This window comes from Bubalus kerabau, chromosome 3 (genome assembly GCF_029407905.1).
Source record: "Bubalus kerabau isolate K-KA32 ecotype Philippines breed swamp buffalo chromosome 3, PCC_UOA_SB_1v2, whole genome shotgun sequence".
Classification (NCBI taxonomy): Eukaryota; Metazoa; Chordata; class Mammalia; order Artiodactyla; family Bovidae; genus Bubalus; species Bubalus kerabau.
Genome location: NC_073626.1, coordinates 44,444,793 through 44,457,851, shown reverse-complemented (window position 1 = coordinate 44,457,851; position 13,059 = coordinate 44,444,793). Strand labels below are relative to the sequence as shown.

At 59.3% G+C, this 13,059-nt stretch overlaps 2 protein-coding genes and 1 long non-coding RNA gene across 8 annotated transcripts in view; 2 read left to right on the top strand and 1 right to left on the bottom strand.

Moving 5' to 3' along the window:
• SYNGAP1 (synaptic Ras GTPase activating protein 1) overlaps positions 1-10,458 on the top strand; it is a 28,441-nt gene extending 17,983 nt beyond the window's left edge. Inside the window, exons 11-19 of one of the 2 annotated variants that reach the window (XM_055571693.1) lie at positions 535-771; positions 895-1,096; positions 1,277-1,455; positions 1,996-2,037; positions 2,351-3,428; positions 3,774-3,947; positions 5,052-5,263; positions 6,326-6,416; positions 10,032-10,458. In XM_055571693.1, coding sequence (XP_055427668.1) covers positions 535-771; positions 895-1,096; positions 1,277-1,455; positions 1,996-2,037; positions 2,351-3,428; positions 3,774-3,947; positions 5,052-5,263; positions 6,326-6,416; positions 10,032-10,178 — 2,362 coding nt within the window. In that variant the 3' untranslated portion in view covers positions 10,179-10,458. Of the gene's footprint in view, positions 1-534; positions 772-894; positions 1,097-1,276; positions 1,456-1,995; positions 2,038-2,350; positions 3,429-3,773; positions 3,948-5,051; positions 5,264-6,325; positions 6,431-10,031 lie in introns of both variants that reach the window. The other variant, XM_055571694.1, reaches the window with a different exon arrangement.
• On the bottom strand, positions 3,928-12,570 carry LOC129646065 (uncharacterized). The gene is made up of 4 exons (XR_008711668.1): positions 12,234-12,570; positions 9,755-9,857; positions 5,913-6,169; positions 3,928-5,285 (listed from the first exon to the last, which is right to left on the bottom strand). It is a non-coding gene; the product is annotated as an uncharacterized LOC129646065 (long non-coding RNA).
• Positions 12,571-12,696: 126 nt separating this feature from the next.
• ZBTB9 (zinc finger and BTB domain containing 9) overlaps positions 12,697-13,059 on the top strand; it is a 62,012-nt gene continuing 61,649 nt past the window's right edge. For all 5 annotated transcript variants that reach the window (XR_008711666.1, XR_008711665.1, XR_008711667.1 and 2 more), the window contains exon 1: positions 12,697-12,965. The gene's annotated coding sequence lies outside the window, so the exon portion shown is untranslated. The remainder of the gene's footprint in view (positions 12,966-13,059) is intronic.

Genomic DNA, 13,059 nt, shown 5'->3' with positions numbered 1-13,059 from the left:
GCTCAGCTCTACTCTCCATGGTTCGAAGTTTAAGGTGTCAATGGGACATTGCAGAGGAGGGCCTGGGGTGGGGGGGCGGTTTGAACTCTGAGCTGTTCCAGGGATTGGGGCCATGCCTGGGGTGCCTCCATCCCCATTTCCCTGGAATCCAGAAGAGTTGGGGGGTCCGAGCTCCCTGTACCTCAAGTGACCCTCCATCTCTCTCCCATCTCTGTCTCTCCCGGTGTCTTCTTCTCTTCTCCTGCTCTCCTCGTCTCTCTGGCACACGCGCTGTCTCCCCGTGTGTCCCTGTCCTCCGCCTCCCCCTCCGGCCCGCTTTCCGCCGTCTGTCCCCGCCGCAGCCCTCTTCCTCCTCAGCCCCCGTCCTCCCCCCGCGCCCTCCCTCACGCCCTGTCACTCTCACCTCTGCCTCTGCACCCTCGCCTCCTAACACCCCCCTCAGCATGTTCCCTGGAAGCTGAGGGTCTCTGGGGCTCAGTTCCGGTCTCTCTCTCTCTCTCTCTTTCTCTCTGTCTCCCCGCCCCTCCCCGCCAGCGTGTTCCCGAGGGAGCTGAAGGAGGTGTTTGCGTCCTGGCGGCTGCGCTGTGCAGAGCGGGGCCGAGAGGACATTGCGGACCGGCTGATCAGCGCCTCGCTCTTCCTGCGCTTCCTCTGCCCAGCCATCATGTCGCCCAGCCTCTTCGGGCTCATGCAGGAGTACCCAGATGAGCAAACTTCGAGAACCCTCACGCTCATCGCCAAGGTCATCCAGAACCTGGCCAACTTTTCCAAGTGAGGGAAGCCTCAGGCCCGGGGTCGGGTGGGGCTGGCAGGAAGGGTCTCCTGAGTCCCTAGAGTCAGGCTTGGGTTGGGGCCTTCTGGGTGTGATCTGTACCTTCTGGATGCTTTGGCCAGGTTTACCTCAAAGGAGGACTTTCTGGGCTTCATGAACGAGTTTCTGGAGCTGGAGTGGGGTTCCATGCAGCAGTTCCTGTACGAGATCTCCAACCTGGACACGCTGACTAACAGCAGTAGCTTTGAGGGTTATATCGACCTGGGCCGAGAGCTGTCCACGCTGCACGCCCTGCTGTGGGAGGTGCTGCCCCAGCTCAGCAAGGTCAGCACGGGCCCCTTGGCGGGTCCTTAGGTCTCCAGAGGCTCCTGTGGCCCAGAGACCATCCCCTGAGCAGATTCTGCTGCCTGTCTGATCCCAGACACATCACAGCCATTTCCTGGGCTCAGACACCTTCCCCTTTCTGAACTCTGAGGCCCCCAGGTAACAGCCTCCCTCTTCCAGGAAGCCCTCCTGAAGCTGGGCCCGCTGCCCCGGCTCCTCAATGACATCAGCACGGCTCTGAGGAACCCCAACATCCAGAGGCAGCCGAGCCGGCAGAGTGAGCGGCCCCGGCCTCAGCCCGTGGTGCTGCGGGGCCCTTCGGCTGAGATGCAGGGCTACATGATGCGGGACCTCAACAGGTGAGCCCCGGGAGCCCCCGGCTGTGCCCTAAGAGCCCACACGTCTGTCCTGGATACACTCCTGGGTCCGTGTGCCTCTCACAAGGACTTGAAAGAAAGGAAAGAGAAGCGTTTTCTTAGAGAAAACCGTAAGGAGACAGGTCCAGTGGTTAGGCTGAGAGCCTGTTTAAGTCAGAGGAAGCAAGCAGCACAGAGCATCCCCTGCCGAAAGCATCCCTCCAGCTCCATGTGCTAGGAGCCTGGGGGCCCTCAGCCTGCCCGGGCCTGCCCCGGGCCGGGCCTCAGCCAGGACACTGGGACCAGCCACCTGGTGTCAGGACGTGCAGATGGCTCTGTCCTAGTCCCCTCCGGGACCCTGTAGACCCTGCCCGCTCCGGCCCTGCCTCGCAGGGCCTCCCCTGCACCGCCGGGCACTGCCTGCCCTGCCCCTCCTCTCCATGACACCATTCCCATCTGCCACCCCGCCCACCTCCACGCGTCCGACCTCTGCCCCCTCTCTCCTTCTCTGCCTGTGCTCGCCCCTCTTGCATCTTTCTCCAGCTCCATCGACCTTCAGTCCTTCATGGCTCGAGGCCTCAACAGGTGAGGGGCTCTGCGCTCCCCCGCCCTCTTCTCTCTGCTGTCTGCGGCCTGCTCCCAGCCTTCTCCATCCCTCATCTCCCCAGTGTCTGCCCAGACCCGGCCTCATCCCTCCTCCTGCTGCCCCATCTGCCCCCGCTGCCGCTGCCGGAGGCCCGTCCCACCCTGTTCCTCTTGCACCTCTGCCCCCCGCCCGCCGCCCTCTCTCCCTGCCCTGTGGCCCCCTCTTCACCCCAGGCCTTCACTGACCACAGAGGCTCACCTGCCAGTGGCCTGCTCTGACCTCCCACTCGTGTGCTCCCTTCCCTTCCCGCAGCTCTATGGACATGGCTCGCCTCCCCTCCCCAACCAAGGAGAAGCCCCCGCCACCACCGCCTGGTGGGGGGAAAGACCTGTTCTATGTCAGTCGCCCACCCCTGGCCCGGTCCTCCCCCGCCTACTGCACGAGCAGCTCGGACATCACGGAGCCGGAGCAGAAGATGCTGAGTGTCAACAAGAGCGTCTCCATGCTGGACCTGCAGGGCGACGGGCCCGGTGGCCGCCTCAACAGCAGCAGCGTGTCCAACCTGGCAGCTGTTGGGGACCTGCTGCACTCAAGCCAGGCCTCTCTGACCGCGGCTTTGGGGCTGCGGCCTGCGCCTGCTGGCCGCCTCTCCCAGGGGAGCGGCTCGTCCATCACGGCGGCCGGCATGCGCCTCAGCCAGATGGGCGTCACCACAGACGGTGTCCCTGCCCAGCAACTGCGCATCCCCCTCTCCTTCCAGAATCCTCTCTTCCACATGGCCGCTGATGGGCCAGGCCCCCCAGGGGGCCACGCAGGGGGCGGCGGCCACGCCCCACCCTCCTCCCACCACCACCACCACCACCACCACCACCACCGAGGCGGAGAGCCCCCAGGGGACACCTTTGCCCCGTTCCACGGCTACAGCAAGAGCGAGGACCTCTCCTCAGGGGTCCCTAAGCCCCCTGCCGCTTCCATCCTTCACAGCCACAGCTACAGTGATGAGTTCGGACCCTCTGGCACTGACTTCACCCGTCGGCAGCTCTCACTCCAGGACAACCTGCAGCACATGCTGTCCCCTCCCCAGATCACCATTGGTCCCCAGAGGCCTGTCCCCTCAGGGCCTGCAGGCGGGAGCGGTGGTGGGGGCAGTGGCGGGGGCGGCGGGGGCCAGCCGCCCCCTTTGCAGAGGGGCAAGTCTCAGCAGTTGACAGTCAGCGCTGCCCAGAAACCTCGGCCGTCCAGTGGGAACCTGCTGCAGTCGCCAGAGCCGAGTTATGGCCCTGCCCGCCCACGGCAGCAGAGCCTCAGCAAGGAGGGCAGCATCGGGGGCGGCGGGGGCAGCGGTGGCGGTGGCGGCGGCGGGGGGCTCAAGCCCTCCATCACCAAGCAGGTAGGACGGGCGGGAGGGCTGGCAGGGCGGTGAGCGGGAGGGGAGGAGGAGGAGATGGGTCGAGGGGAGCACAGCATTCTGTGGTCTGAAGTCACAGTTTTCTCACCTCCTTTCGTTCATTAAGCAAAGTGCACAGAGGGCCTGCTTTGCTCCACGTGCTGTTCTGGGCACTGTGTGCTTGTCAGTTAACAGACAGGCCTCCCTGCCCTCTTGGGGCTCCCAGGGCAGATGTGATGAGAATAGCATTCATGAGGGGATCAGTGGGGGGACTCCCATTTCCTTGGGCCGTGCTCCCTGCCTCTCAAAGTGCCCGCCTCCTTCCGCTTTCCCTCTCCCCTGCCCCAGCATTCCCAGACGCCGTCCACGCTGAACCCCACGATGCCGGCCTCCGAGCGGACGGTGGCCTGGGTCTCCAACATGCCTCACCTGTCGGCTGACATTGAGAGTGCCCACATCGAGCGGGAAGAGTACAAACTCAAGGAGTATTCGAAGTCTATGGACGAGAGCCGACTGGACAGGGTACGGGGGGCCCTCCCCACCCTGAGCCCTGTCATTACCCACAGGGCAGGCTTCTAGTCCCTTCCAAGGGCAACACCTGGGGCCAAGTAGTTATGAGAAGAAAGGACAAAGACCCGATCCTTTCTGAGAAGCCCTCATTCTTTCAGGGGATGCAAGATACAATCAGTCCATTGAAAAGCCCCGTTCAGCTCTGTTTTGTGGGTTCCACACACGGTAGATTGTCGGGGGAAGCATGCTCTGTATTAGACCGCCTCTGTGTTCCTCCCCAGGGAAGCATAAGCCCTGGGCCCTGTGACTTCTCGGGAGGGGAGGCACTGCAGCAGCAGTGGGAGCTGAGCCACTGGGCGAGGGCAGGGCAGTTACACCACGAGCCACGCACGGCTTCCCCCGTCACTGTCCCACAGGCTCCGGTGACAGGGGTAGCCGTCAGAGGTCTCGTGCAGGAAAGTGGCGTACATGGGGAAGACTGTCCAGGCTCTCAGCTGCCGGTAGCCCCAAGCAAAAGGCAGCTGAAGCTCTGGCCTTTACTCGCTTGGCAGAAAGCTGCTTGGGAGCCATTGCTTCAAGGACCCTGAAGAAGAGGGTGACTGCAGGGTTAGATTGTACATACAGGATACATGATTCCAACCTGGGGAGCAGAGAGGTTTTTGGGGAGAAGTAGTCTGAGCAAAGAAAAATGTTGGGATTGATGTAGATAGTCTTGAGCTAAGAGAATATCTTTAGGCCTTATTATAAATTATTTCCAGCACCATTTAACAAACCAAGGACAAAATGCCTTCCACCTGTGTCCATGAGTCTGTCTAGGCTTCTGTGTTGGTTTTCCTGTGTCCAGGTGCACGTGTGAGGGCATGTGTATACCTCTAGGATGGGGGAGTCCATGGTCTTGTTACGTCTTGACAGAGCCTCAGCCCCATGTGAGGACTTTCTTAAAAGTGTGTGTGTGAGAGAGAGGTGGGGGGGCAGATCAAGAGCCAGGGAAGGGCTGGAGGAGACTGGTGAGGATCCCTCACCACAAGGTGCTGTGCTTAGCAGGCAGGGTAGAGGCTGGGTGCATGGTCAGGCCCAGCCCCCCTCACAGTGCGGGGTCGTGTGCCCGGCGGGCAGGTGAAGGAGTATGAGGAGGAGATCCACTCGCTGAAGGAGCGGCTGCACATGTCCAACCGGAAGCTGGAGGAGTATGAGCGGAGATTGCTGTCCCAGGAAGAGCAGACCAGCAAAATCCTGATGCAGTATCAGGCCCGGCTGGAGCAGAGCGAGAAGAGGCTACGGCAGCAGCAGGTGGAGAAGGACTCCCAGATCAAGAGCATCATCGGCAGGTGAGGAGCGGCCCGGGGAGGGCTGGTGAGAAAAAGCCTGAGGCTGAAGAGGGTCAGCAAACCCCGCCTCCAGTCCCACCCACTCCCCCAGCTCAGGACACCTGGAGGAAAGCCCAGTGCCCTCCTAGGGATGCCACCTCCTTCACCATTTACCAGATGAAGAGTAATCTCATGCTTAGTGCATTAAATGTCCCTTTACTAAACCTTGCTCTCTCCCCTAGTAGAGTAATGTCTGAAGCCCTTAGAAATGTACCTCTTACTGTCCAACCATCTCTGTGTGTCTGGACTGGCCTAGGCTGGGACTCCCCACTGGTTATTCTCAAGCCAGCCTATGATGCTCACCCCAAATCTAAGCAGAGGTCCCTTAGCCACAGTGGTCCCTGACCTTCCCATCCTAGAGAGGTGTTCTATCCTGGAGTGAACGATGCTCACTCTCCCTTGCGCTCTGCCAAGCCCTGAGCTCCAGAGGAAGTGTCTCAACAAGGGGTCAGTTAGCTTGAGAGCTGGGTAGGACCCCACACCCCACTCCAACCAGGGCCAGTTCCATTGCCATCTATTCTCAGTGTATTTTTCAGGAAGATTAATTAGAAAAGCTTGACTTGAAACTTTTTTGCAAACCACTGCTGTGATATCCTTTATGAGAAATCACCTTGAGAACCTTCTTTGAAGGTAGAGAGAAGCTGGGAATGATGATTGTAGAGACCCCTCTTGGGCCAGGGGTGTCCAGGGGCTGCCCTGGAGACAGTCTCAGTTCCGTGAGGTGGCGTAGGGGATGGAGGAGCCAGATCTTCAGCTGCAGTGTCTGCGGAAGGGCCTGCTCATGGATAGAGTGCTGAGTGCTGTGTGCCTGGTGAGGGGAGCTCCCAGGGCACAGAGGCCCTCCTTAGCAGAGAGATGCAAGCATTCCTGAAAGCGGGTCGGAGGAATGGAGGGATTCTAAGTGCAGGGGAGAAAAGTGCCAAAGCTTCTCGAGAGAGTGGCAGGGCTCCCAGGGTCGGGATCTCCCTGGGCAGGCTCCCCGCCTGTGCCCGCCACTAACCCCACTGAAGCCCGTCCCTTCAGGCTGATGCTGGTGGAGGAGGAGCTGCGCCGGGACCACCCCACCATGGCTGAGCCGCTGCCCGAACCCAAGAAGAGGCTGCTCGACGCTCAGGTGGAAATTACAATGTCATTTATCTTCTCCGTGTCCCATCCCCATCCATCCCACTGTCCTTCGTGCGGTCACTGCGCCAGCCACCCCGGGCCCATCGCCGCCGTCTCGCCCGTCGTCCTCCGTTCATCCGGCGGCTGCTTCCGGCCGTCCCCGCGACCCCATCTTCATCCGTCGTCTGTGCCTTCGTCACTCCCGGCAGTGTCAGCCCCCACCCCGCCCCGTGCCTCCCCACCCTGCCTCCCCTACTCAGCCGCATTTCAGGACCTCCAGCCAGAACCTCAGCCTCTCTGCCCCCAGACCTGAGTCCTGGCCCTGGCCCCTTCTGGGCTGGCCCCCGCAAGAGTCAGGGGGCACAGTCTCCCCACGCGCCTCTCAGGCCAGGGGGCTGGAAGCGGTGTTTCACCAGCGCAGAGCCTCAGGCGCTAGGGGTGCTTGTGTCCTGGGCTCCAGCCAGTGCCCTGGGGGTGCTTGTCACCACTGCTTCCTGGGCCCCTCAGTTCTCCTTGTCTTTGACAGCTCGCTAGGCCTCTTCCCAGCTCCTGGGATCTTGAAGCCCACCCCCCGGCCCCACACTCTGAGCCCTCCCCTCCTGCCTGTGTTTAAAGCCCAGCCCGCCTTCTTCGGCCCTGCACCCCCTCTGGTCCTCATACCTGCCCGACTGCCCCAGCTCCTGCCATCCACCCTCTCACCCCGCAGCCAGCTTTTAGGACTTCCCTCCCGTCCTCTAACCCCTTGTTTCCCTCCCCCCAGTTCGGCTCACTTGCCCACCCGTGCTTCTCTCTCCTCTGCTCTGACCTCCAGGCTCCCCCCTAGAACCACCAAGGCTCCTGACCCCTTGACCCCACTCTCTCCCCCTGCAGCTCCTCATCAGGTAATTCTCCTGGTTCCGCTTTGACCACGGGCGGAGGACACAGGGGGAGGTGACTCCGGACCACTGCAGGTTGGTCGTGAAGCCCACTCCCTCTGACTCTCCAGAGCCCCTCCCCGGTTCACGGCTGCCCCCCACACCTGAGGACCTCCCCAGATGCGACCCTCCGGACACCTGTACAGACCCATCTTCCCAGGCACTGCCCCAGAGCACTTCCCTGCCGCCTCCTAGAACCGTTCAGGGACCCCTGCTCCCTACCAAGCACTTTACCCTGGACGCCTGCACACCCCTAGATCACAGTGCCTCCCCACACCACCTCCCCGCACCTCCCCTGACCCTGCCTCCTCCTCTAACCTCTCCAGTGTATGTCTGTCACCCCCCATTTCACCAAAGCGTCCTTGGGGGTTGGGACGTTGGGGTAGGGTTTGTTAAGGAGGGGTTGTGATGCTGGGTTGGGGGGGGCGCTGGCTAAAGGGGCTGTGAGGCTGCAGCAGGTAGGCTGGGGTTTCCTCTTCCTTCTCCCTTCCTCTGGTTCTGTGGAGAGCCCTCCTTCCCTCTACCCCTCACCTGTTTCTCTTCTTCCTTCCCTACATCTGTGAGGTAGACAACATCTGGGGCTCCTATTCGGCCCTGCTGGGTGGGAGTTAAGAGTGTGTAGTTAATGCAGGGAGACTTTGGGGGGCTTGGAAAGGGTGCCATTCAGATGTCAAGATAGTAAGGGTGAGTGGAGCAAGGAGAAGGATCAAGAAAGGAGACCCTGATGGATGTTAGGATGTGGACTGGCCCACGTGGTGTGGGAGTTGGCAGTGGCAGGAGATGTCTTCCTAGATAAAATCATGGGCTGGGAGCCGTGTTGATTTCAGGCAGAGATGCTAGGTTGGCTGCTGATGCCATCCACTCCCCTTCTCCTGCTCCCCAGTGGCCTTGCCGGACACAGAACCCTACCTGAAAAGCCAGTAAATGGGAACTGTCAACCAGCGACATCACTTCTGAGAGGCTTTATTTTCTGCAGGATGGATCTGCAGTGGGCAGTGGCTCCTCACTCTGTAATTTTAACTCTCTGCCTGCCCAGCCTCTCTGTCAAAATAGTTAGTGAGCTGAAAACAGATGCTGCCAGGCACCAGGGGACCTCACCATTTAAAGGACTCCTGTGGCGAATTCTTTTGTAAAATGAATAATGGCACCCTAATTTATCTCCTTTCTAAATTTGGGTCCCTGGGGGTGTAGGGGGCATGCAGACAAGCAGAGGGAAGGGAGTCTGAGGTTTCCTTCCCCTGCTCTCCCGCCACACTCAGGATGCCCTACTGCACGTGACTTCCTCTCTCGCTGACTCCTGGAAAGTGTGGGAGATACTCTGTAGCTAAGAGGGCAGCTTTGCTTAAATCTTGGGTTTGGGTGACCTTCTGAGAGGTGAAGACGACTAATCCGGGAGCTTCTGCCTGGAATGTTGTTAACGTCTTTAGCGATTCCGTCAGACACAGCTCGGTTGCTAGGCTTCAATGCTCTATATCCCAGGAAATAACTTGGACACTTTTTCTAAACCCCCTTCAGGTTTTGGTCCCTCTGCAACTCAACCATTAACATAAAAATTAATTTTATGTCTGTATTTTTAAAAGCCAAATGAGCGACCTGAAGCATAGAATACATGGTGTTCTTCTCCACTCCCAGCAGAGGAACAGAAGCCAGAGCTGAAGGGAGGAGACAGGAGTTGGTCCAGGAAGAGTAGGAAGGGGTAGAATAGGACCAGGGGTGGGAGTCCCCCCTCACCCTGTAACTGGGAGCCCAGGGTGAGGGAACGAAAGGAACGTGGGGGTGGAGAGGAACGAAGTCCTTCTGCTTCCTGGGGACGCAGAGCTTGGGGCATGCTGCGTCTCTGCAGGAGCTCCTGGTCCTTCCTTTCTGACATCAGCATGAGAGAGAGGCAGCCCTCCCACAGTATTTTTCCCTTCCCACATTACTTCCCTGAATCCCATTCCTTCACCCCAGTACAGTTAAACCTCTCTAATTTAGAATGTTGTATTTGAGGAGATGGCCACTCTGAATAAGTGACAAAACTGAATGACAGTATCTGTTTAATGAAATGCATGTCTTCAGAATATATACAGTAAGTAGAACTCCATGAACGAGGCTTTTCCACTCAGGGCCCTCAGGGAGCATGTGTTAATGAATGGATAGGATTGAAGTCTGTTTTCTGGTATAGATTAAATATTCCCTCCCACAGACAGGTTTCTACTATTAATTTGCTTAGCACACTCTTTCTTCACAGATAAAGGAAAACTCAAGCCCAGTTTTTGTTCAAATTATGAAAAAATTCCAGTCCATGGGGGTTTGGATTAATGAGGTTTTGCTGTACTGCCTTTCCTTGTTCCCTCTGCACTAAGTTCCCACCTCAGGTTGGTGGTGGCCTGGGAGGGGGCCCTGGGCAGCGGAAGGTGCCAGGGTTAGCTTGGGGGTGAGATAGGAAACTGACCTCTTTTGAAATGGGTTCCTGGTGTGACTCCTGGGGTTGAAGGCCCCAGTTAGGAGTCGGGGTGAGAGTCTCTTCTCCCTGATTCCAGATGATGTACCTTCTCCTGCAGGTGAGAACAAACGAGGAGGATGTGGGTGGGAGGGGTCTCCTGGGGGAAGGGGGTGGGACAGTTGGTGGAGTGGGCTGGCTCTGGGGGAGGCCACTGCTTGGGGGCTGGCAGCCAGGCCCCCGCGAAGCGTCTCAATAAGTCCGCGCTCTCCTCTTTGGTATCTTGCAGGAGAGGCAGCTTCCCCCCTTGGGTCCAACAAACCCGCGTGTGACGCTGGCCCCACCTTGGAACGGCCTGGCCCCCCCAGCCCCACCTCCCCCACCCCGGCTGCAGATCACTGAGAACGGCGAGTTCCGAAACACCGCAGACCACTAGCCCACCCAGCATCTCAGACCTCCTCCTCCCTCCCTGTGCACCCCACCTTGGAATGGCACCAACCACCAGGACTGGACGTCGCCGAGGGACAGCGGGATCGCCTCCCTGAACGCCTCCTTGCAGGGCACCAGCCCCCCACCCCCACTGCACCATTTCTGGGAGGGAGAGTGGGGACCCTCAACTGCCCCCTTTTCCTTCCTGCTGGGGTGCTGTCCCCTGTGACCCCAAGGACCCTTGCCCCAGGACACAGACCCCTTCACTCCGGGGTGCTATCCCCATCCTCTGCCTCATCGTTCCCCTGAGCACTGGGGGACAGACCCTCACCCCCACCCTGGGGGTGCGGCACCTCCAAACTTTCAACTTCAGGGTGATTTTTTAGCAGTAACCAGAGCTGACAATCTAACTCCCCTCCACCGCCCCATTTTGGCCTCCCCTGTCCCCCTTGTTATGGGGAGGGGACCCCAGGTGAGGGGGTCCTATTACCCCTTGATTTCTCAGGAGCGTCTGGGGGGGCTCAGCACGCACAAACTCCTTCTCCTCCTACCACTCTCAAATACTCTCCCTCCCCACCCAGAACCCAGATGGGGTGGAGGGGCCACCGGGGCAGGGAGGGGGCGGCAAAGGGGGAATGGGACTTGTCTCCCTTTCTTCCCATACCTGATCTGCTCTTGGCTGGTCCCAGAGCGGGGTGAGGGGGCTCAGGCCCCCCCCTCCCCCAGTGTGTTGGGTGGGGTGGAACTGAGGTTCAGGGGAGGGATTAGGGTTTAGGAGGGGGGTGTATGTTGGGGAGGACAGACTAGCTGATCTGCCCTACCCTGACACACACAGCCCCCCTGCCCCCCACCCTTGGTCTCTACTCCCAGGGGGAGGGGGGAACTTACTCTAGGAAAAGCCATGTCTTTCTTCCCCAGGGCAGGGGGACCTGTGTTGGAGGAGGGGTGTTGGGGGCCCCCTTCCATGACTCTGTCCCCTGGGGGAGGTAGGACAGGGCTGGGCTTCCCTCTCATCCTCCCCCCCCCCCCCCAATCTCCATCCACGTCTCTCCCTCCCGCCAGCTCCACAATTTTTCGGTGTTTCTCTGTACATAGCTCTCTGGCGGGATAGGGGAGGTAGGATGGATGGGGTTTGGGGTGGGTCGGTCATAGGAGGAGAGAAGGCCCTCCTTGGCACCCCCTCTTCCCTGACTGCTGTCCTCTACCCAGCCTTGCCCCCTCATCCCTTCTTGCGTTTGGTATTGAGACTTCTCGGACTCCACCCTTTTCTTTTGTATGGACAGTTCCCCTTCAGTCCCATCCCCCTACACACAGACACCCAGCCGGGGCCAAATTTATACTTATATAAAAGTTGTAAATATGTGAAATTTTATCCCTGTGCCCTTCCTTGCTTTCCCAACCTCAGACCCTACCCCTGGACCCCCTTTCCTCTTCTGTTCTTTGGCTGTTGTAATTATCTGGGATTTGTACTGTACATATCCGGGGTGTGTGTGTGTGGGCTGGGGGCAACCCCTCTGTACAGCGCTTCCTGGCCCCCTCCCCACCACGATTCTCTCTCCACCCATGAGGGTAGGGAGATGTTCTTCCTACCTGTTTTATTTTGTTTTCTCGTTCTCCCTCCCCACCCCACCCCACCCCCAGCCTACTCTCTCCCCCACCACTGCCCCTTTTCTTCCACTCCCAGCCCCATTTCCTTTTTTTCTGGAGTGTGTGGTGAAACAGAAAAATCATGTTTAATAAACGGAGATTGTTCTTTTATCGCGGTGCTGACTTTCCTACTCTCGGACCTCCGGGAGGATCAGCATGGTGACAGGAACTGCTTTCTGAGAGGAAGCTGACAGCTTGGGAGAAATTCTGTATCCTTGTGTGACGCCAGTCTTGGCTCTAGAATATCGCTCTCCCAACCAGCACTGTTTTAGAGTAGAGGTTTTTGCACAGGCCAAATTTCCCCCATGTGTCTCACTGCGCCACTTAACCCCAAGAATAAAGAGGTTAAGGAACAGCAGCATTATCTGATAAAAAACTGCAAGTGTACATTTACATGTCCCTTAAAAATAATTACCTAGAAGTGAAGATTATTTCATTGTTGGTTAAAGTGCTCCCGTACGGAACGGAGGAAAGAACTTGGTGCCTCAGCCTTGTGGAGCCGGCCACTGGGCCAGCACTTGCCGTCTCGGCTTTCCCTGAGGAAAGGATGGGAACTCCTACCTCGCGGGTGGCAGGTCGGGGGAGGGGGCGTGGGATAGAAGGAGATGCGAACAATACCTAGCCCATATGCTAGGTGCCTTCTTAATCTCAGCACCGATCGGGGGCAGGCGTTGCATTTAATCACTGGCATGGCTCATTGATCGCGCCCTCGGTACCGGCTGCGCCTTCTCATCCCTTCTGCGGCCCGGGCCCGGTCTACTGCCTCCCGCCAGCACCGCCTTCTAGCCGGCGTGGTCAATCGACGTGAGGCTTGTAGGCCGGCGCCTTCCTATTGGCTGCCTCCCTGGCCCCGCCCAACTCCCTGGGGCCCGCTTCCGGCGGGGAGGAGGCGGCTTCCGGCCGAGGCGGCGCGGTTGCTGCAGAGCCGCTCTGGGCGCAGCACCGCGTGTGTACCCGTGGGGGCGTGGCGGCAGGAAGAGCCAAGCGGCTGGCGCTCGCGGTCCCCGGGTGCCTGCCAGGGAGTTGGACTCTGCGGGCACGTGAGTTGGGAAGCGGAACGGCGGGAAGAAGCCGACCGGGCCGGCGGGATCCGGCTCACGGCTGAAGGACCTCCTCCTCGCCACAGGCCCTGCAAGTTCAAGCCCCGGTTGGTGTTTTGTTGTGGTTTGTTTTCGTTTTCTCGGCGGGGGAGTGTGTGGGACTGTTCTGCCTGAACTACCGGCGACCGAAAAGTTCCCATA